This window comes from Tamandua tetradactyla, chromosome 7 (genome assembly GCF_023851605.1).
Source record: "Tamandua tetradactyla isolate mTamTet1 chromosome 7, mTamTet1.pri, whole genome shotgun sequence".
NCBI lineage: Eukaryota > Metazoa > Chordata > Mammalia > Pilosa > Myrmecophagidae > Tamandua > Tamandua tetradactyla.
This window is the reverse complement of record NC_135333.1, coordinates 5,679,151-5,700,229: the sequence shown is the minus strand read 5'-3', so window position 1 is coordinate 5,700,229 and position 21,079 is coordinate 5,679,151. Positions and strand designations below refer to the sequence as shown.

Genomic DNA, 21,079 nt, shown 5'->3' with positions numbered 1-21,079 from the left:
AGATTTCTCAATAAAAATATGTTTAAAAAAAAATCACATGGGATAAAATAGTACACTAATTTAGAAATACTGCTTCCCGATGCTTACTCCTACATTTCATGAAACAATTTTATTTGGACTCTTCAAATGAAATTTTCTTATCAGTGTCCTGCTTTTTCAAATACCTCACACAATTTTCTAAGGCACATGTGTTTCTCATTGCTGGTATAAGAAATTACTACAAACTACTGGCTTAAAACAACACAAATGTACTATCTTACAATTCTGTTGGTCAGAGGTCTGATATGGAACACACTGGACTAAAATCAAGGTGTCAGCCTAGACTTTCTGGAAACTCTAGGGGACATTCTGTTTTCTTGCATTTTCTAGCTTATGGCCCCTTCCACTGTCAAAGTCAGCAATGGCCAGTCTAGTCCTTCTCACATTGCATCACTCTGATAATAACTCTTCTTCTACTTATGATTCATTTTTAAGGGCCCTTGTGATTTTACTGGGTTCACCTGAATAATCCCATGATAATCTTCCTTTTTAAGGTCAGCTAGTTAGCAACTTTAATTGCATCTGCAACCTTAATTCCCTTTGCCATACCAATGAACATATTCACAGGTTCTGGGAATTAGGAAATGAACATCTTTGGAGTGGGGGGCCATAATTCTCCTACTAGAACACATTATTTTTACTTCTGTCAAAACAGTTTTAAGATAGGATGATTTTTAAATCTATGTATGTATATATTACCAGCACAGGAAATTACATCTCAAACCCCAAAGAGCCACTTGCAAAGCATCAGGGATTAAGTGATTTTTTAAATGTTTATTTAACAACAATAGTGTAAACATTATGCACTAATAAGTTGGCTGAAGTGCTTCTAACACCTTAACTCATTTAATTCTCACAACAGTCCTGTAACAACCATACAAGTGATTATAAAGGAACCCTAGGAATAATTACTAAATCTCTGTTCAATTCTTTGCATCTCTGTACAAATTCCATCAGATAACCTCTAAAAGCAATTCAAAACTAGTATCAGTTGAGCTAAAGTAAAGAGAGAACAAAGTCATACAATGAGATAATTAGTAAAGACTTAATACACAGTAACTTCCTCTCTGTAGAAGTATAATTTTCAGGGGTAAAGAAAAAAACTCCTGCTTGATAATACATACATGGAGAAGTATCAAACTCACAGATAATTTAATAAATGAAAATTAAATTAATGTGCTACTTCATATTTACTAAGCTACCATTAAGTAACTTTCATCTATATTACTGTATTTGTGATGCATCACCCATTTCACCTTCAGGAATTGGGATTTATTTCACAGCTGCTGGGAGAACTGACTTTTGGGAGTAGCCTTCAATCATCAGTCCTCTTAAAAAAACTCTTTAAGAGAACACCTTGCCCAAGGGCATTTCCCCTTCCTTAGGGGAGGAGAACTCAAGGACTGATCAAGGCTGAGGAATTAATGGCCCAACCCCTATCATCTCAACTAAGAATGACTCTGAAGATGCATCCTACTTTCAGAGCTTCCCATGGGTTCAACTGAAACCTTTGTTGAGACTGAACTACAGCCCATCTCCTCCCACTGCCCAATCCTGCTTCTTTCCCTTTCTCCCGTTTCATACTTGTTAATCTCTGAACACTAAAACTTCCTAAATGCAATCTCCACCTTAGTCTACTTGATAAATTTCTGAACACTAAACTTCCTAAATGCAATCTCCACCTTAGTCTACTTCCCGGAGACCCTAGGTATTAGAAATTTCCAGGTATTAATATTGATCCAGTACTTTCAGATGATAATTTGGCAATACATATCAAGAACCTTAAAATACTCATATTCTTGAGATGTAACAGTGCAAAAGGCATAGGCTTTGGAGCATAAATTCCTATCTCAGCTCTGCCATTTGAAAGTTTTGAGTCTTGAATCTTGGTCTTCTCATCTATAAAAATGGGAATACTAACATCTATATTTTAGGGGTGTTGGCATAACATCCAAAGTAGATAGCATATGCCAAACTACCTGGTACATAGTAATTATTTTTTAAATGTTACTTTCCCTTCCCATTTGCCAATATTCTTAATAATAACAGGAATTTGTTCAAAGTTTTCCATGGTAAACTGTAAGCTCCGGAAAGGCAGAGTCCATATCTATCTAGCTAAGTGGTTCTCAAAACTTTAGTAAGCAACAGAATTACCTGGAAGGCTTATTAAAACAGATTGCTGGGCCCCATCCCCAGAGTTTATAATTCTGTAGTTCTGATGTGAGACCCAAGAATTTGAATTTCTAACAAGTCTCCAAGTGATGCTGATTCTGATTAGGGATCATAGTTTGAGAACCACTGGTCTAGTTTATGACTAAATCCCCTGTACTATTCACATATGTGTAGGATAAGGTTACGGTTAGGGTTAGAATAAGGAATACTATTAGTGTTTTCATTCCAACACATGTTTCCCTATATTCTAAGAACGAATATTAACTGAATATATTACTATTCAGGTCAGTTACTACCATACAGAAAATATTCAAATATGTGCTGAAAAATATTCAAATATGCGCTGACTGACCAACACAAATAAATAAGTTTACTATACCGTTATTAACAAAAGCAAAACACTAGAAATGGATGTCCAAAAATGGAGAATGATTTAACAAACTGTATACTAAAATGCAGCCACTAGGAAATATAAGTAAAATAATGCTACAGAAACATAGTAAAGTACAGAAAAGGCAGGGCGGTGTGATAGCGGCTCAATGGCAGAATCCTTGCCTGTCATGCTGAAGACCCAGGTTTGATTTCCGGTGCATGCCCATGCAAAAAAAAAAAAGGCCGTACAAAATTGTATGTTTATCAATTTAAACTACATTAAACACCTACACCCATGATTTAATGACTGAAAAGAAATTTTTTAAATTTAAGACTTGGTTTTGGGGATTAGATTATGAGAAATCAAGATTTGTTATTGTTTAAAGTTTTTTCAGAAGATATTTAAGGTATATGATATACAACAGCAACAACTAAGTAATTAAATAGCTTTCAATTATGGCTTATTATTAAACAAAACCACAGATATCCTAAGAAATTAAACAACTGCATACAGGAAACATCTATTAACTGGTTGTTAGTTTCCTCAAAATTGGTTTGATAAAGCTTACAAAGAAACAATTGCAGAATGTATATACACATACATGTATTATACACACACACATATATATGTGTATATATATATATATATATATACACACACACACACACACACACACACACACAGACATATAAAACCACAAAGTACCTGCTACAGGAGGGATGAGACCAAAAAAATGCACTGTTGCATGTTCTCCATTGACTTCAACTCTTCGACCGATAACATCTAAAGTCAAAGTGTCACTCATTATAATACAGCCAGAATCCAATATACAAGGAGATCTAGGAAGAAAATTACAACGTTGACAAGGACTTAATATAATTCCTTTAAAAGATTTTAACTCCATAGAGATATTCATGAGTACAATGCTTCTGAACGATTTAGTCTTTTGTATTTTGGAGAAGAGAAGAACCTAATACGTTTGTGTACTGTATTTTTCATGATTTGGTTTTATTTCACTGTCTAACTATATTGATAATCTAATTTTTTTAACTCTTGTTTAACTCTAATTCATGTCACATGACTTGTCTATTCTGCATTTACTCAAGGAAAGGAGGAGAGAAAGGAGGGAAGGGGACAATTTAGGCACTGTTTTCTCCTCAGAAAGGGAGAGTTTGTGAAAAAGATAAATCCACAGACTCAGGAAGCAACCTATAAAGAACAATAAATAAAAATTTTAGCTCTACTGAAAGTACAAAAGCCTAAAAGTAAAGAGAAAATCTTAAAAATACCCAGAGAAAACGTATCATAAGGAAAGGTAAGCAGATCTAAATTCCACTTCACAGGAAAAGCAAAGGCCTGATGAACATATTAAATGACATCATCAGCATCTGGTCAGCCAAATTCCAGACTGTGGGAAACTCTACAGGATGTATGTCCCCTAGAAAAGCCATGTTTTAATCTAAATCCCATTTCATAAAGGCAGAATAATCCCTATTCAATACTGTATGTTTGAATTTGTAGTTAGATCATCTCCCTGGAGATGTGATTTAATCAAGAGCGGTTGTTAAACTGAATTAGGTGATGACATGTCTCCACCCATTTGGGTAGGTCTTGATAAGTTTCTGAAGTCTTATAAAAGAGGAAACATTTTGGAGAATGAAGGAGATTCGGCGAGAGTAGAGAATGCTGCAGCACCAGGAAGCAGAGTCCACGAGCCAGAGACCTTTGGAGATGAAGAAGGAAAATGCCTCTCGGGGAGCTTTGTGAAACCAGAAGCCAGGAGAAAAAGCTAGCAGATGACACTGTGTTCGCCACATGCCCTTCCAGCTGAGAGAGAAACTCTGACTGTGTTTGCCATGTGCCCTTCCACTTGAGAAAGAAACTGTGAACTTCACTGGCCTTCTTGAGCCAAGGTATCTTTCCCTGGATGCCTTTGATTGGACATTTCTATAGACTTGTTTTGATTGGGACATTTTCTCAGCCTTAGAACTGTAGACTGGCAACTCATTAAATTCCCCTTTTTTTAAAAGCCATCCCACCCTTGGTATATTGCATTCTGGCAGCTAGCAAACTAGAACAATATGTATACCAGTACCTTCAATAAATAAATGAGAAAAAGAGACAGAGAAAGATGATTTAAGCAATCCATTGTACTGTATGGACTTTATTTGCATCCTAATCCAAAAAAAATGAATGATAACAACAATGACAACAATGAAGAAGTGGGAGAAGAGAAAGAATTATAAGAAAATTGAAAATTTTGAACACTGGATTACTGATGATATTTAAGAATATTAAACTTCTAGCAGAGATACTGGTATTTTTAGAGCCCTTACCTTTTAGAAATACGTACTAAAATGTTTAGAAGTTAAAAAAATGATTTTTAGATATATCATTCTAAGTGATAGTATCAAGAATACATTGAGTGGAAGTCAAAAACAGAGGAAACAATTAGAAAAATATTGCTGTAATCCAGGAGTAAACAAGGAGATTAAACCAAAGCAGTGGCCCATTCATTTATTTAATATATATTCACTGAGCACCTTACTACATACTTGCTACTGTGCTAGGTCTGACATAGTAAACTACATGTGTATGAATCCTGAACTAGAAGTTTACAATCCAGGGGCAGTTAGATCAGAAGGAATGGATTTTACTGATAGTTAAGAACTAGAACAAAATAGGGTTTGTCAATTAAGTGGCATCCTTGCCCTGATGCCAGTAAAGCAGCACTAAGTATGACAATTAAAAATGTCCCTTGAAGCACTGAAGAAGGAAATAAATAAATGGGAACTCCTCAAAATTAAACACTTTTGTGCATCAAAGAACTTCATCAAGAAAGTAGAAAGACAGCCTACACAATGGGAATCAATATTTGGAAATGACATATCAGATAAAGGTCTAGTATCCAGAATTTATAAAGAGATTGTTCAGCTCAACAACAAAAGACAGCCAACCCAATTACAAAATGGGAAAAAGACTTGAATAGACACCTCTCAGAGGAGGAAATACAAATGGCCAAAAGACACATGAAGAGATGCTCAATGTCCCTGGCCATTAGAGAAATGCAAATCAAAACCACAATGAGATATCATCTCACACCCACCAGAATGGCCATTATCAACAAAACAGAAAATGACAAGTGCTGGAGAGGATGCGGAGAAAGAGGCACACTTATCCACTGTTGGTGGGAATGTCAAATGGTGCAACCACTGTGGAAGGCAGTTTGGCGGTTCCTCAAAAAGCTGAATATAGAATTGCCATACGACCCAGCAATACCATTGCTGGGAATCTACTCAAAGGAATTAAGGGCAAAAACTCAAACGGACACTTGCACACCAATGTTTACAGAAGCATTATTTACAACTGCAAGGAGATGGAAACAGCCAAAATGTCCATCAACAGAACAGTGGCTAAACAAACTGTGGTATACACATACGATGGAATATTATGCAGCTTTAAGACAGAATAAACTTATGAATTATGTAAAACACGGATGGACCTTGAGAACATTATGCTGAGTGAGACTAACCAAAAACTAAAGGACAAATACTGTATGGTCTCACTGATATGAACTGACATTAGTGAATAAACTTGGAATATTTCCTTGGTAACAGAGACCATCAGGAGATAGAAATAGGGTAAGATATTGGGTAACTGGAGCTGAAGGGATAGACTGTGCAACAGCACTGGATACAAAAACTCAGAAATGGACAGCACAATACTACCTAACTGTAATATAATTATGTTAAAACACTGAATGAAGCTGCATATGAGAATGATAGAGGGAGGAGGGCTGGGGACATATTGAAATCAGAAAGATAGATGTTAAAGATTGAGATGGTATAATCTAGGAATGCCTAGAGCATATAATAACAGTGAAATGTACAAGGTACAATTTTAAAAATGTTTTTGCATGAGGAAGAACAAAGGAATGTCATTATTGCAGGGTACTGAAAATAGATGGTAATTAATATTTTAAAATCTCACCTTCTATGTGAGACTAAAGCTAAAAAAGTTTATCTATTACAAAATTAATATTTTGACTAGTGCATTTTCTAATATAACTTATGTAGATAGTTTCATTGAACGCCATTAGTACCTGGAATCTCAGCACATGAGATTTTGTTGGTTTGTCCAGAGTGATGCCCCGATGAATCCCAGAGTGATTAAATCAGTGAGTGGAAAAGTATCTGCAAAGCCCCCTTCGGGCACTGGTGAGAATGGGGAGAAATTCAACTTCCCCAAGTTGAATTCTTGATATTCTCACAAACAGTGTGGACAACCAAAGCTATAGGCAGAGCCCCCAGTCTTGGGGTTTGTTCATATGAAACTTAAACCCGCAAAGGATAGGTCAAGTCTACTTAAAATTTAGGCCTAAGAGTCACCCCCAAGAGAGCCTCTTTTGTTGCTCAGATGTGGCCCCTCTCTCCAGCCAACACAACGAGCAGTCTCACCACTCTACCCCTCTCTACGTGAGACATGACTCCCAGGGGTGTGGACCTTCCTGGCAACGTGGGACAGAGACATTGGAATGAGCAGAGACTCAGCATCAAGGGATTGAGAAAAACCCTAGAATGAGCTGAGACTTAGCATCAAGGGATTGAGAAAACCTTGTCGATCAAAAGGGGGAAGAGGGAAATGAGACAAAGTGTCAATGGCTGAGAGATCCCAAACAGAGTCGAGAGATTATCCTGGAGGTTATTCTTATACATCAAGTAGATATCATCTTGTTACTCAAGATGTAATGGAGAGACTTCCAGGTCAAGATGGCGGCTTAACAAGGTGCGCATTTTAGTTCGTCCTCCAGAACAACTACTAAATAACCAGAAACAGTACAGAACAGCTCCCGGAGCCACGACAGTGACCAGACACACACCGTACCCCAGTGTGGACCAGCTGGACCTGCTGTGAGCACCCCCCAGAACCGTGAGTTCCCAAAGCTGCGGCGGCCAGCACTCCTCCCCCAGAGGTCGCTTCCCAGAGGGGAAAGGAAAGGACTTTACCAGCAGCAGGGACTGGGCACAATGAAACGCCAATTGTGGAACTAATTAACAAATTCTGACTACTAAAAATAGGCCCCCAGCTTAGGTGAACCTGATCAAAGCGGAGGTTGCTCATTTTTGCCCCAGCGCCAAGGAGGCAGGACTGACAGAAAAACGGAAAAAAAAAAAAAAAAAAAAAGAAGGAAACAGAGGTTTTTGTGGCTGTGTATCTACAAAGGTTTGACTGCCTCTGGATATAGCGACAGGACTTTTCAGGCTGCAACTGCCCCAGGCATAGGCAGAAGTGAGCTCTTTTGGTGGCTTAACCGGAGCTTGTGCCTTAGCCAGGGGAGAGGTGAAGCCCCACCCAGGTGGAATCCCTCCATCAAGGAATTCAGACACCAGGGCTTGGTAATTTGAAGCCATTAAAACCAGTCTACAACCCCTCCTCTGGCTCCACCACGGCCCCAGCAGGGAGAGTCTGCCAAAGTAAAAGGTACCGCATCATCTTATGCTGGTGGGACCTGCAGTCAGACAAGCGCCACATACTGTGCAGGATAAGAAAAATAGAGCCCAGAGACTTCACAGGAAAGTCTTTCAATCTGCTGGGTCTCACCCTCAGGGAAAACCGACACAGGTGACTCTTTCCTCCTGATAGGAGACCAGTTTGGTCTGGGAAAATCCGGCTGGGGTCTATAATATTTACATAGACCCTGCTAAGTGTGTTGGGGGGAAAGGCACCACACAAGTAGGGCAAGAAACAAGAAAACAAGAACTGAAAAATTCTCCTCTGTTAAACAAAACTTAAGCTAAAGGTCCAGGTAAAGCTGAACGGAAGGTCAAAGAACAGATAGACAACAAATTCATCCAGCAAGAAAACCCTAGATAAAAGAAGTGAAAGCAATCTCCAGAATAAACTAATTAAGGTAATTAAATGCCTAGACACCAGCAAAAAATAAGAAATCACACTAGGAAAATTGAAGATATGGCCAGTCAAAGGGACAAACCAACAATTCAAATGACATACAGGAGCTGAAACAATTAATTCAGAATGTACGAACAGACATGGAAAACCTCATCAAAAACCAAATCAATGAATTGAGGGAGGATATAAAGAAGGCAAGGAAAGAACAAAAAGAAGAAACTGAAAGTGTGAAAAAACAAATCACAGAACTTACGGGAATGAAAGACACAGTAGAAGAGATGAAAAAAACAATGGAAACCTACAGTGGTAGATTTCGAGAGACAGAACACAGGATTTCTGAACTGGAGGACAGAACATCTGAAATCCGTCAAGAAACAGAAACTATCGGGGAAAAAATGGAAAAATAGGAGCAGGGACTCAGGGAATTGAAAGACAATATGAAGCACATGAATATACGTGTTGTGGGTATCCCAGAAGAAGAGAAGGGAAAAGGAGGAGAAAAACTAATAGAGGAAATTACCACTGAAAATTTCCCAACTCTTATGAAAGACTTAAAATTACAGATCCAAGAAGTACAGCGTACCCCAAAGAGAATAGATCCAAATAGACATACTCCAAGACATTTAATAATCAGAATGTCAGAGGTCAAAGAGAAAGAGAAGATCTTGAAAGCAGCAAGAGAAAAGCAATCCATCACATACAAGGGAAGCCCAATAAGACTATGCGCAGATCTCTCAGCAGAAACCATGGAGGTGAGAAGACAGTGGGATAATATATTTAAATTACTAAAAGAGAAAAACTGCCAACCAAGAATTCTATATCCAACAAAATTGTCCTTCAAAAATGAGAGAGAAATTAAAACATTTTCAGACAAAAAAATCACTGAGAGAATTTGTGACCAAGAGACCAACACTGCAAGAAATACTAAAGGGAACACTAGAGACAGATACGAAGACAGAAGAGAGAGGTGTGGAGAAGAGTGTAGAAAGGAAGACTATGAGTAAAGGTAAAAAGAAGGAAAATTAGATATGATATATAAAATTCAGAAGGCAAAATAGTAGAAGTACTACCCATTCAGTAATAACACTGAATATTAATCAATTAAACTCTCCAATCAAAAGACATAGTCTGGCAGAATGGAATAAAAAACAGGACCCATCTATACATATGCTGTCTCTACTCAAAGGACACGAGGCCAAGGACACAAATGGACATTTACACACCAATGTTTACAGCAGGATTATTAACAACTACCAAGAGATGGAAACAGCCAAAATGTCCATCAACAGACAGTTGGCTAAACAAACTGTGACATTTACATAAGATGGAATATTATGCAGCTGTAAGACAGAATTAAGTTATGAAGTATGTAACAACATGAATGGACCTTAAGAATATTATGCTGAGTGTGATTAGCCAGAAACAAAAGCACAAATACAGTATGGTCTCACTGATATGAACTGACATTAGTAAATAAATTTGGAATATTTCCTTGGTAACAGAGACCATAAGAAGATAGAAATAGGGTAAGATATTGGGTAATTGGAGCTGAAGGGATACAGATTGTGCAACAGGACTGAAGAGAAAAACTCAGAAATGGACAGTACAATATTATCTAACTGTAATACAATTATGTTAAAACACTGAATGAAGCTGCATATGAGAATGACAGAGGAGGGCTGGGGCATAAATGAAATCACAAAGAAAGATAGACAATAAAGATTGAGATGGTGTAATCTAGGAATGCCTAGAGTGTATAATGACAGTGACTAGATGTACAAATTTAAAAAATGTTTTTGCATGAGGAAGAACAAAAGAATGTCATTACTGCAGTGTGCTGAAAATAGATGGTACTTAATATTTTAAAATTTCAACTAATGTGTGAGACAAAGCAAAAAATGTTTATTTGGCACAAATCTATACTTTGACTAGTGCATCTCCTAATATAACTTATGTAGATAGTTGATTGAACACCTTAAGTACATGGAACTTTGTATAGGACATGAGATTTTGTTGGTTTGTCCAGGTGATGCCCTGATGAATTTCAGAGTGATTTGATCAGTGAGTGGAAAAGTATTTGCAAAGTCCCCTTCGGGGAATGGTGAGAATGGGGGAAAACTCAACTTCCCCAAGTTGAATTCTTGATATTCTCACAAGCAGTGTGGACAACCAAAGGTATAGGCTGAGCCCCCAGTCTCGGGGTTTGTTCATATGAAACTTAACCCTACAAAGGATAGGTCAAGCCTACTTAAAATTAAGCCTAAGAGTCACCCCCAAGAGAACTTCTTTTGTTGCTAGATGTGGCCTCTCTCTCCAGCCACTACGTGGGACATGACTACCAGGGGTGTGAATCTTCCTGGCAGCATGGGACAGAAATCCCAGAATGAGCTGAGATTCAGCATCAAGGGATTGAGAAAAACTCTAAAATGTGCTGAGACCCAGTATCAAGGGAATGAGAAAACCTTCTCGACCAAAAGGGGGAAGAGTGAAATGGGACAAAGAGATTCCAAACAGAGTCGAGAGGTTATCCTGGAGGTTAATCTTACGCATTAAGTAGATATCATCTTGTTATCCAAGATGTAATGGAGAGACTGGAGGGAACTGCCTGAAAATGTAGAGCTGTGTTCCAGTAGCCACGTTTCTTGATGATGATTGTACAATGATATAGCTTTCACAATGTGACTGTGTGATTATGAAAACCTTGTGTCTGATGCTCCTGTTATCTACCTTGTCAACAAATGAGAGGAACATATAGAACAAAAATAAATAACAGAGGGAACAAATGTTAAAATAGATTTAGTTTGAAATGCTAGTGATAAATGAAAGGGATCAGTACGGGGTATGGCCTGTAAAATTTTTTTTTTCTGTCTGTTATATTTTTCTGTTGTCTTTTTACTTCTTTTTCTGAATTGATGCTAATATTCTGAGAAATGATCATGATGATGAATATGCAACTATGTGATGATATTGTGAATTGCTGAGTGTATGTGTTGGGAATGTTTGTGTTTCTTGTAATTTTTTTTAATAAAAAATTTTTAAAAAAGATGTAATGGAGAGGCTGGGGGGAACTGTCTGAAAATGTAGAGCTGTGTTCCAGTAGCCATGTTTCTCAAGGATGATTGAATAATGATATAGCTGTCACAATGTGGCTGTGAGATTGTGAAAACCTTGTGTCTGATGCTCTTTTTATCTATCTTGTCAACAAACGAGTAGAACATATGGAATAAAAATAAATAATAGGGGGAACAAATGTTAAAATGAATTTAGTTTGAAATGCTAGTGATAAATGAGGGTGATGGGTAAGGGGTATGGTATGTATAATCTCTTTTTCTGTTATTGTTTTATTTCTTTTTCTGTTGTCTTTTTATTTTTGTTTCTGAATTGATGCAAATGTTCTAAGAAATGATGAATATGCAACTATGTGATGATATTGAGAATTACTGAATATACATGTAGAACAGAATTATGTTAATGTTTGTTTGTTCTTAATTTTTTTAATTAATAAACAAATTAAAAAAAAAAAAAGATGTAATGGAGAGGCTGGAGGGAACTGCCTGAAAATGTAGAGCTGTGTTCCAGTAGCCATGTTTCTTGATGATGATTATATAATGATATAGCTTTCACAATGTGACTATGTGATTGTGAAAACCTTGTGTCTGATGCTCCTTTTATCTACCTTGTCAACAGATGAGTAGAATATATGGAATAAAAATAAATAATAGGGGGAACAAATGTCAATATAAATTTAGTTTGAAATGCTAGTGATCAATGAAAGCGAGGGGTAAGGGGTATGATATGTAAAATTTTTTTTTCCTGTTTTTGTTTTATTTTTCTGCTGTCTTTTTATGTCTTTTTCTGAATTGATGCAAATGTGTGGGAAATGATCATGATGAATATGCAACTATGTGATGATATTTTGAATTGCTGAGTGTATGTGTTGGGAATGTTTGTGCATCTTGTAATATTTTTTTAATTAATAAAAAATTAAAATATATATATATATTAAAAAAAGGAAAAAAAGTTGATTGTGATGATAAAAAAGTATTTAGCCTCCTATATTCTGGAGCAGCTAGAAGTAAAAATATGAGAGGATCATATGGTAGCCAATGACAAACTCTGGGATCTGTAACTACTTGTTGAAGAGTACTTTGGAAACTATTATTATTTTTTTTTTATTTCTTTGCTTTGTATATATGTTATATTATACAATAAAAAAAGTTAAAAAAAAGTCTAGTCACGATCAGACTGAAATAGGTAATGAAGAGTAAAAACTAGGAAAAAAAGGGTAAAAGTAATGCAAAACTAATTGTCAGAGGGAAAAAATGAGACACAAAAAAAATCCTGTTTCATAAACTGCAATAACAGGATACTCACATGGAGAAAACAATGAAATGTGACCCCTGCCATACAGCATACAAAAAAACATATATATGGTCAAAATTATGCATACAGGTTCCATTTGACAATGTTTTTCGTAACTGTGAAAAAGTTAAGACAGCAAAACGTTCATACAAAGGGGAAATGTAATTATAAATATCAAATGGACATTAAAATATTTTTCAAGAAGAATTAATGATATGAAAGGTATTTCCAATACAATACTTTGTGGAAAATATAAGATATAAAACATCATATACTGTCATAACTTACCAAACCCCAACCAAAACCATTCCTGCCAATCCTAAAGAACAGCTAGGGCATTATATAAGATTCTACAAAGGGTTCATGCACTAGGATAACCTTCCAGAAACCTTCAACTTCTAGATGGGTCCCTGGACCAGGTAAGTCCCAAAATGTAGGGGGGCCAGCCTCTCCAGAACATCAACTAAGTCCATTCCCCTATCCCATATTATCGATAGCCCCTTCCAACATAAAAAAGTTAGAATGGACATACAAATATCCCTACAGAGTGGGAGAAAGATCAAAGGTGATGGTGGAGTTATACAGAGAAGGTAGGATTTAATAAATGAGTATGACTGCTGAAACACTATATAGTTATTTCTTTTAGCCTCCAGTATTTTAGAACTGCTAGAAATAAAAACCTAAAATCGTTTTTTGTATATATGTTATTTTTCACAAAAAAGAGAAAAAGTCGATTGTGATGATAAATGCACTCTATGAAAAAAAGTCATATATATTAGGATTTCATTTGTCAAAAAAGACATATTCAGAACAAACTCTCTCTAATAAGAACTTTTATTTTCTAGCAAAAAAAAAAAACTTATGTTGAATGAAATAAACCTACAAATGTTGTAGGATTCCACTTAAATGAAATACTCAGAATAAACAAATTCAGAGATAGAAACAACTGTGGTTGCCAGGAGCTGGGGGAAGGGAGGAATGGGAAATTACTAAGGAATACATAGTTTCTGTTTAGAGTAACAACAGTTTTGGTAATGGATGCTATGTATGATAGCACAATATTGTAAATGTATTTAATGCCACTGTATTGTACACTTAAAAATGATTACAATGGCAAATTGTGTTATATGTTACCACAATAAAAATCTTTTTTTAAATCTAGACTCAGTCTGTTTCTATATAGTCTTAATTATGAGGTAACTAGATAATTCCTCAAATAAAATAATTTGAAATTTAATCCCTAGTATTTAGGTTTTAGAGAGCTTTGATTTGCTTCAACTGTTTTCACTGTAGTTGATTCTGGAACATATAATCTTAAGATTATGGTATTTATTTCTCATTTTCCAAAGTATACTTCCTAATGCCCAAGTTGCCAGCTTGATTATATTCAACATTTACCTGGGGAAAATCTCAAAAATGGCAGTTTCTTTTCCAACAATATTTCAGGCTGTTACAATTCACCCATCTTTTTTTTTTCTGGTTGATCAGAATCAAACCAATGTAATCTTTCCTCTCGTTGCTGTCCCTTACTTAAAAGGTCAAAAAATAATTATATATAAAATATACTGGGTTTTCTTGAAAAGAACGGGACTTCCAGGAGATTTTAGGATAGCTAAAAATATATTGTGCCAGTTATAAAATCTCTATAGGAGAGCAATATCTTTTTTCTCCTTTTACCAAATAATCTGTAGCACAATCTATAGGTCTCTTCTATTTCTTATTCCTTTTACTGTGATTTACATGCTTTCTACCCTACTGAACCAGTCTTGGGCTCCAAACAAGTATATAACAATATACACATTATTTATTGATTAAATCTTTATTAGATTGTTTCAACAAAAACATATTTCCATTTCAATGATGAGCCTATCCTAACAAATTTCAGCAGCATTAAGAATATCGCCAGATCTTCCTGGAATGAATAAACACTTGAGACTATAAATTCAGTTACTGTACTTTTGAGACAGTATCACTTCCAGAAATCTTTAGTGTATTTTCTTCACTAGTTTGTGTCTCTCCTTATTGCACTCTTCTCAAGAGCATCCAATTCCACAGTTTCACAAGCAATTTTTTCCCTCTTTGTAAAAGTTAATATCCAGTCATTGTCATGTTATCTTAGTTCCTATTGAAAGTTTTTCTGCAATTCTTATAAAAAGCTAATACTTTAGAATGAAGCTGATCATCACCTAGGAAGACAACGAATGAGAAGACACACCATGACCTAGGTATTATACATGCTTATTAGAAGCACATAACTCAGTTAAGTCATGACCCCCAGAAATTCAGACTGAAAGGGGGTCAAGGTCCACAAATGGCATCAAGGAATTCAAGAAAACACAAATAACTCTCATAAAAACTGGAGAGGGCATAGTTGACAGTCCAAGCGGGTGTTTCTCAAAAACTCAAAGGCTGGATCTAGGAAGCCTGGTTAAAGAAAAAGTGTAAGTGCTGAATTGCAGGTGAATGTGGTAGAAAAGGGAAGTTTAGAGTCATGTATGTCACCAGAAGGAAAGCTGGAGGTTAAAACATGAGAACGTCTAACAGTGAATCTTGCGGTAGACAGTGACTATGTCTAATTATTAAAATTAAAAAGTCTTTTCATGAACTAGAACAAATACAGCAATATTACAAGTAGTTAATAACAGAGGGGGATATAGGAAAAAATGTACCTATTGCAAACCATAGACTATAGTTAACAGTTATATCTTAATATTCTTTCCTAAACAGTAACAAATATTTCATACCAACAATAGGGGTCAATCATGGGGGGGATAAGATATTTTGGGTTTTCTTTTTCTGGAATAATGAAAATGTTCTAAAATTGATCATGATGAATATACAACTATGTGATGATACTGTAAGCCAATGACTACATATTTCAGATAGACAGTAGAGTGTTTGACTATAACTCAATAAAATTGCCTTAAAATAAAAGAAACAGTGTAAGTCATGAGACTAGAGTTCAGGGGTACGGAGAGAGGGGACCAAGATGGTGGCTTAGCAATGTGCGCATTTTAGTTCGTCCTCCAAAACAACTACTAAATAACCAGAAACAGTACAGAACAGCTCCTGGGGCCACATCAGTAACAGGACACACAGCGTACCCTTGAGTCTGGACCAGCTGGACTGGCTGTGAACCTCCCCAGAACCGTGAGTTAGCAAAGCCGTGGTGGCCAGCACTTCTCCTCCACAATCTGCTTCCCAGAGGGGAAAGGAAAGAGACTTTACCAGCAGCAGGGGCTGAGCCCAAACAAATGCCAATCGTGGAATTAATTAACAAATTCTGACTACTAAGAATAGGACCCCAGCTCAGGTGAACTTGGTCAAAGCAGAGGTCACTCATTTTTGCCCCGGTGCCAAGGGGGCAGGGCTGAAGGAAAAAGGAAAAAAAGAGAAGGAAACGGGTTTTTGCGGCTGTGTTTCTACAAAGGCTTGACTGCCTTTGGATACAGCAGCAGGACTTCTCAGGCTGCAACTGCCCCAGGCATAGGCAGAAACAAACTCATTTTGAGGGCTTGTCTGGAACCTGTGCCTTCCCCAGGGGAGGGGTGAAACCCAACTCAGGTGGAATCCCTCTCTCAAGGAATTCAGACACCAGGGCTTGGTAATTTGAAGCCATTAAAACCAGCCTACAACCTCTCCTCTGTCTCCACCACACCTCCAGCCAAAGTTAAAGGTACCACATCATCTTATGCTGGTGGGACCTGCAGGCAGACAAGCACCACATCTGGGCAGGGTAAGAAAAACAGAGCCCAGAGACTTCACAGGAAAGTCTGTCAACCTGCTGTGTCTCACCCTCGGGGAAAACCGACACAGGTGAATCTTTCCACCTCATAGGGGGCCAGTTTGGTCTGGGAAAATACAGCTGGGGTCTATAATACCCAGGTAGACCCTCCTCAGGGTGGGGGGAAAAAGGCACCATACAAGCAGGGCAAGAAACAAGAAAACAAGAACTGAAAAATTTTCCTCCGTTAAACAAAGAGGTCCAGAAAAAGTTGAACTGAATGTCAAAGAACAAACAGACAACAAGAAAACCCTAGATAAAAGAAGTGAAAGCAATCTCCAGAATAAACAAATCAAGGTAATTAAATGTCTAGATGCCAGCAAAAAATAACAAATCACACCAAGAAAATTGAAGATATGGCCCAAAGGAACAAACCAACAATTCAAATGAGATACAGGAGCTGAAACAATTAATTAAGAATATACAAACAGACATGGGAAACCTCATCAAAAAACAAATCAATGAATTGAGGGGGGATATAAAGAAGACAAGGAATGAACAAAAAAGAAGAAATTGAAAGTCTGAAAAAACAAATCACAGAACTTATGGGAATGAAAGGCACAGGTGAAGAGATGAAAAAAACAATGGAAAACTACAATGGTAGATTTCGAAAGGCAGAAGATAGGATTAGTGAACTGGAGGATGGAACATCTGAAATCTGACAAGAAAATATAGGGGGAAAAAATGGAAAAATATGAACAGGGACTCAGGGAACTGAATGACAATATGAAGCTCACGAATATACGTGTTGTGGGTGTCCCAGAAAGAGAAGAGAAGGGAAAAGGAGGAGAAAAACTAATGGAGGAAATTATCACTAGAGTTCAGGGGTAGGGCTCCGAGCCTTGGAAAGGGGAACTAACAGGAGCAGAAATGGACCTTGTTGTATCAGGAATTTGGGTACTGGGTACTGGTATGATTACCTGAACAAAACCTAGGCAAGGGGTTCTTTACCTGAAGTATCAGTACCTGAGATACCTCAAGGTATTTCTGACTGAAGATTCTCACTAACTTCTAAGTAAAATTTAGCATTTCCTTATATTATGAACAAAGGCAAAAAAAAAAAATTAAGATGGATTAACGGCCCCAGTGAGTCTGTTATCATTATCACAAATATGTTTAAATTCACATTATAGCTACTGCAGATCTCTCAAATATAGCTTATATTCATCACCGTTTCAAAATGAGCATTTTTATTAGATGTACTGCTAGATCTTTAGTATTAGTTTCATAACTGCTATAACAAATACCATACAATGGGTTGGCTTAATGACAGGAATTGACATTTTCAGAGGCTAGAAGGCTTGCTTCCTTTAGGGTCGGTTTCTTTTCGCTGGCTGGCAATCCTGCATCTGTCACATGGCTGTGTACTTTCTCCTTTCTCTTCCAGGTTCCACTGACTTCCAGCTTCTGGTTGTTCCCAGCAGCTTCTCCTTTTTAAACCTGAATTTCATTCTGTTTATAAAGGACTTCAATAATCCAGACTAAAGGTTGACCTGATTCAGTTGGACCATACCTTAACTGAAGTAACATTTTCAAGAGATCCTATTTACAATGGGTCTACACCCACAGGAACAGACTAATATTTAAGGACAGTTTTCTGGGGTACATAGTTAAATCCCCAACAATCTTGTTACTTAATATGTTAATAAAGAAATACACATTGAAATTTTTGAAAATATTTTGATAACAATTTCACATAACTGGTTTCCTTTGAAATCCTATGTATTTTATTTTCTGTATTGAAAACATTATTCTGTGAAGGAGTTTACAGGCTTCATCATGCTGCTAAAAAGGTCTTTATCCTACGTAAAGAATCAATTAAGAAAATCAGAGGACACTAAATTTTACTTTAGTGCTACATCTCCGCATCAACAACAAAGCAATTAATTGAATTATGCAGCACATGCCAGGTTGAAAGGACATATGTACTCTAGAAAAGCCATGTTTTAATCCTAATCCTGTTCTGTAAAGGCAGCTGTTTCTTCTAATCCCTTTTGATACTGCATGTTTGAAACTTTAATTAGATCATCTCCCTGGAGATGTGACTCAATCAAGAGTGGTTGTTAAGCTGGATTAGGTAGAAATGTGTCTCCATCCATTCTAGGTGGGTCTTGGTTACCTTACTGGAATCTTACAAAAAGAGGAAGCATTTTGGAGAAAGAAGGAGATTCAGAGACAACAGAGAAGGACACAGAGAATGCTACAGAACCACGAAGCAGAGAGTCCACTGGCCAGCAACTTCTGGAGATAAAGAAGGAAAACGCCTCCTACGGAGCTGAAAAGGAAGCTAGCAGATGATGCCATGCTTGCCATGTGCCCTTCCAGCCTAGAGAGAAACCCTGACCATGTTCACCAAGTGCCTTTCCACTTGAGAGAGAAACCCTGAACTTCATCGACCTTTTTGAATCAATGTATCTTTACCTGGATGCCTTAGAGTGGACATTTCTATAGACTTGCTTTAATTGGGACATTTTCTCAGCCTTAGAACTATAAACTAGCAACTTATTAAATTCCCCTTTTTAAAAGCCATTCCATTTCTGGTATATTGCATTCCAGCAGCTAGCAAACTAGAACAGCACATCATAAAGTGCTTTCATCTTCCTTATCTCAAGAGCAGAATATTATTTCAAATTTTTAATACTTTCTTCGTAACTGTGCCATTTTTTTAGGAGCAGAATAATCTTTTCCTGTGAAAGACATCCTGAAGAAAGTGTAAGAGTTCCAGCTATACAGTTAAAACGGTTATCAACTATTTTCAGCCTTCGCACTATACATGTGCATGGCATATTCCCATGAGCATATAATAGCAGAAATTCAATAAATATTTGTTTAAGGAATGTATAAGCAAAATCTTTTATTACTCATGTTGATTCTGTACTGGCCTCTCACCCCTATCTCAGATTAATATACTGGGAGCATGGAGGACATCTGTAAATTTTTTATTCAGCCCAGCTTTTTCTCCTTTTAGAAAATACACCTTCCCTGCCTTGTTTCCTTTGTTTCCTATATACATGAATGAAATGAAAGCATGTATAAAAATCTAACCCAAGCAGAGGCAATCTTTTAGGTATTGACATGGACCCTCTGAGAATAAATCTTTCTTTCCTTAAAATGAAAGGGACACTTAAACCTGGAATAGCTGAAGGGTACCTCTGCCACCAACTAGAAAAGCATGCCTGAAAATATGGCCCAGCAGAGGTGAGATAGAAAAAAAAAAAAGACAGAAATTCCTAATAATGTCATCTCAACTCTTGGGATATGGCTATGCCAAAAACCCTCAATTATACCAGTTAAATGAATCACTACATTTCTTCTTTTGTTTATGCCAATTTGAGTGGAGTTTCTTTCTTCTGCAATTGAAAGAATTCTGAAACATGCATAAGAACTTAGGTAATATTTGCTCCTGCTTATGTTATATGGACATTATATGGATAAATGCTGAGAGGCCATACAACACAGTAACTAAGAAAACAGGTGTACAGCCAATGTGCTGGATAGATATTATACCTCTACCACTATATACTAGCTAGGGGATATTAGATAATTAAACCTTTCATTGGCTCAGTCTCCTTATCTGTAAAATGTAGATAATATTAGGACTTACTTATTGTGAGAATTAAATTAGTGAATATATAATAAATGGACAATAAATGTTAGCCATTAAGATTATAAATTATGTTCTATATTAAGAGGAGAGAAAATATTCCATAAATTAAAAAAAGTTAGTTTCAGAATAACAGTAGATGACACAGGCGAATTTAATTGTAAGTCTTCCACTCATAGTGGATATGGATTCCAATACCAATTATCACATTTCTTAATTTTTTTTTTTTTTTGGCATGGGCAGGTTCTGGGAATTGTACCAGGTCTCAGGCATGGCAGGTGAGAATTCTGCCACTGAGCCACCATTGCACCGCCCCATTTCCTAGATTCTTTAGCCACCAACAGATCCAAAACGTATGTCTGATTCACTACAGAAAAGATGAAAACAAAACACTGGCACTTCATGAATGAATATTAGAAAAAAAAGATTTTTCAACACGGATTTTCTTATCTTTCTAAATTTGCTTTCCTAAGTCTTTCCATGATGTTTATTCAAAGTTACACCAAAATAATTTATATGAGGACTGAAGTAGATAATTACGACTCATACACAGAAGCTGTTCTGAACATCTATCAAATTGAAAAATGAACAACACAAGGAAAAACACTTAACTGAGATTTAGGAGCTGCAGGTGGTAATCCCAGTTCACTCCCTATCAAGCTGTGAGTGCTTAAACACCTTCATGGCGAAGAACATCAGAAAGTAAAAAACATGCTCTTACAAAGAGTCTAATTGGAAGTGATAACTAATGGTTGGAAAATTAAGACCTAAAATTACAAATGCAAAGATCAAGCTGAATGGTAAAGAAGAATTGCTTGAGGGAGTACGGCTTCAT

The 21,079-nt window shown here is 36.7% G+C and overlaps 1 protein-coding gene across 8 annotated transcripts in view; it reads right to left on the bottom strand.

The window, feature by feature from the left end:
• The window catches only part of TBCE (tubulin folding cofactor E), a 104,722-nt gene that overhangs the window by 78,485 nt on the left and 5,158 nt on the right, over positions 1 to 21,079 (bottom strand). For 4 of the 8 annotated variants that reach the window (XM_077168395.1, XM_077168394.1, XM_077168393.1 and 1 more), the window contains exon 2: positions 3,290 to 3,423. The exons of 3 other annotated variants lie outside the window; for them this stretch is intronic. In XM_077168395.1, the coding sequence (XP_077024510.1) occupies positions 3,290 to 3,389 (100 nt within the window). In that variant the 5' untranslated portion in view covers positions 3,390 to 3,423. Of the gene's footprint in view, positions 1 to 3,289; positions 3,424 to 21,079 lie in introns of those variants that run through there. One more of the 8 variants, XM_077168400.1, reaches the window with a different exon arrangement.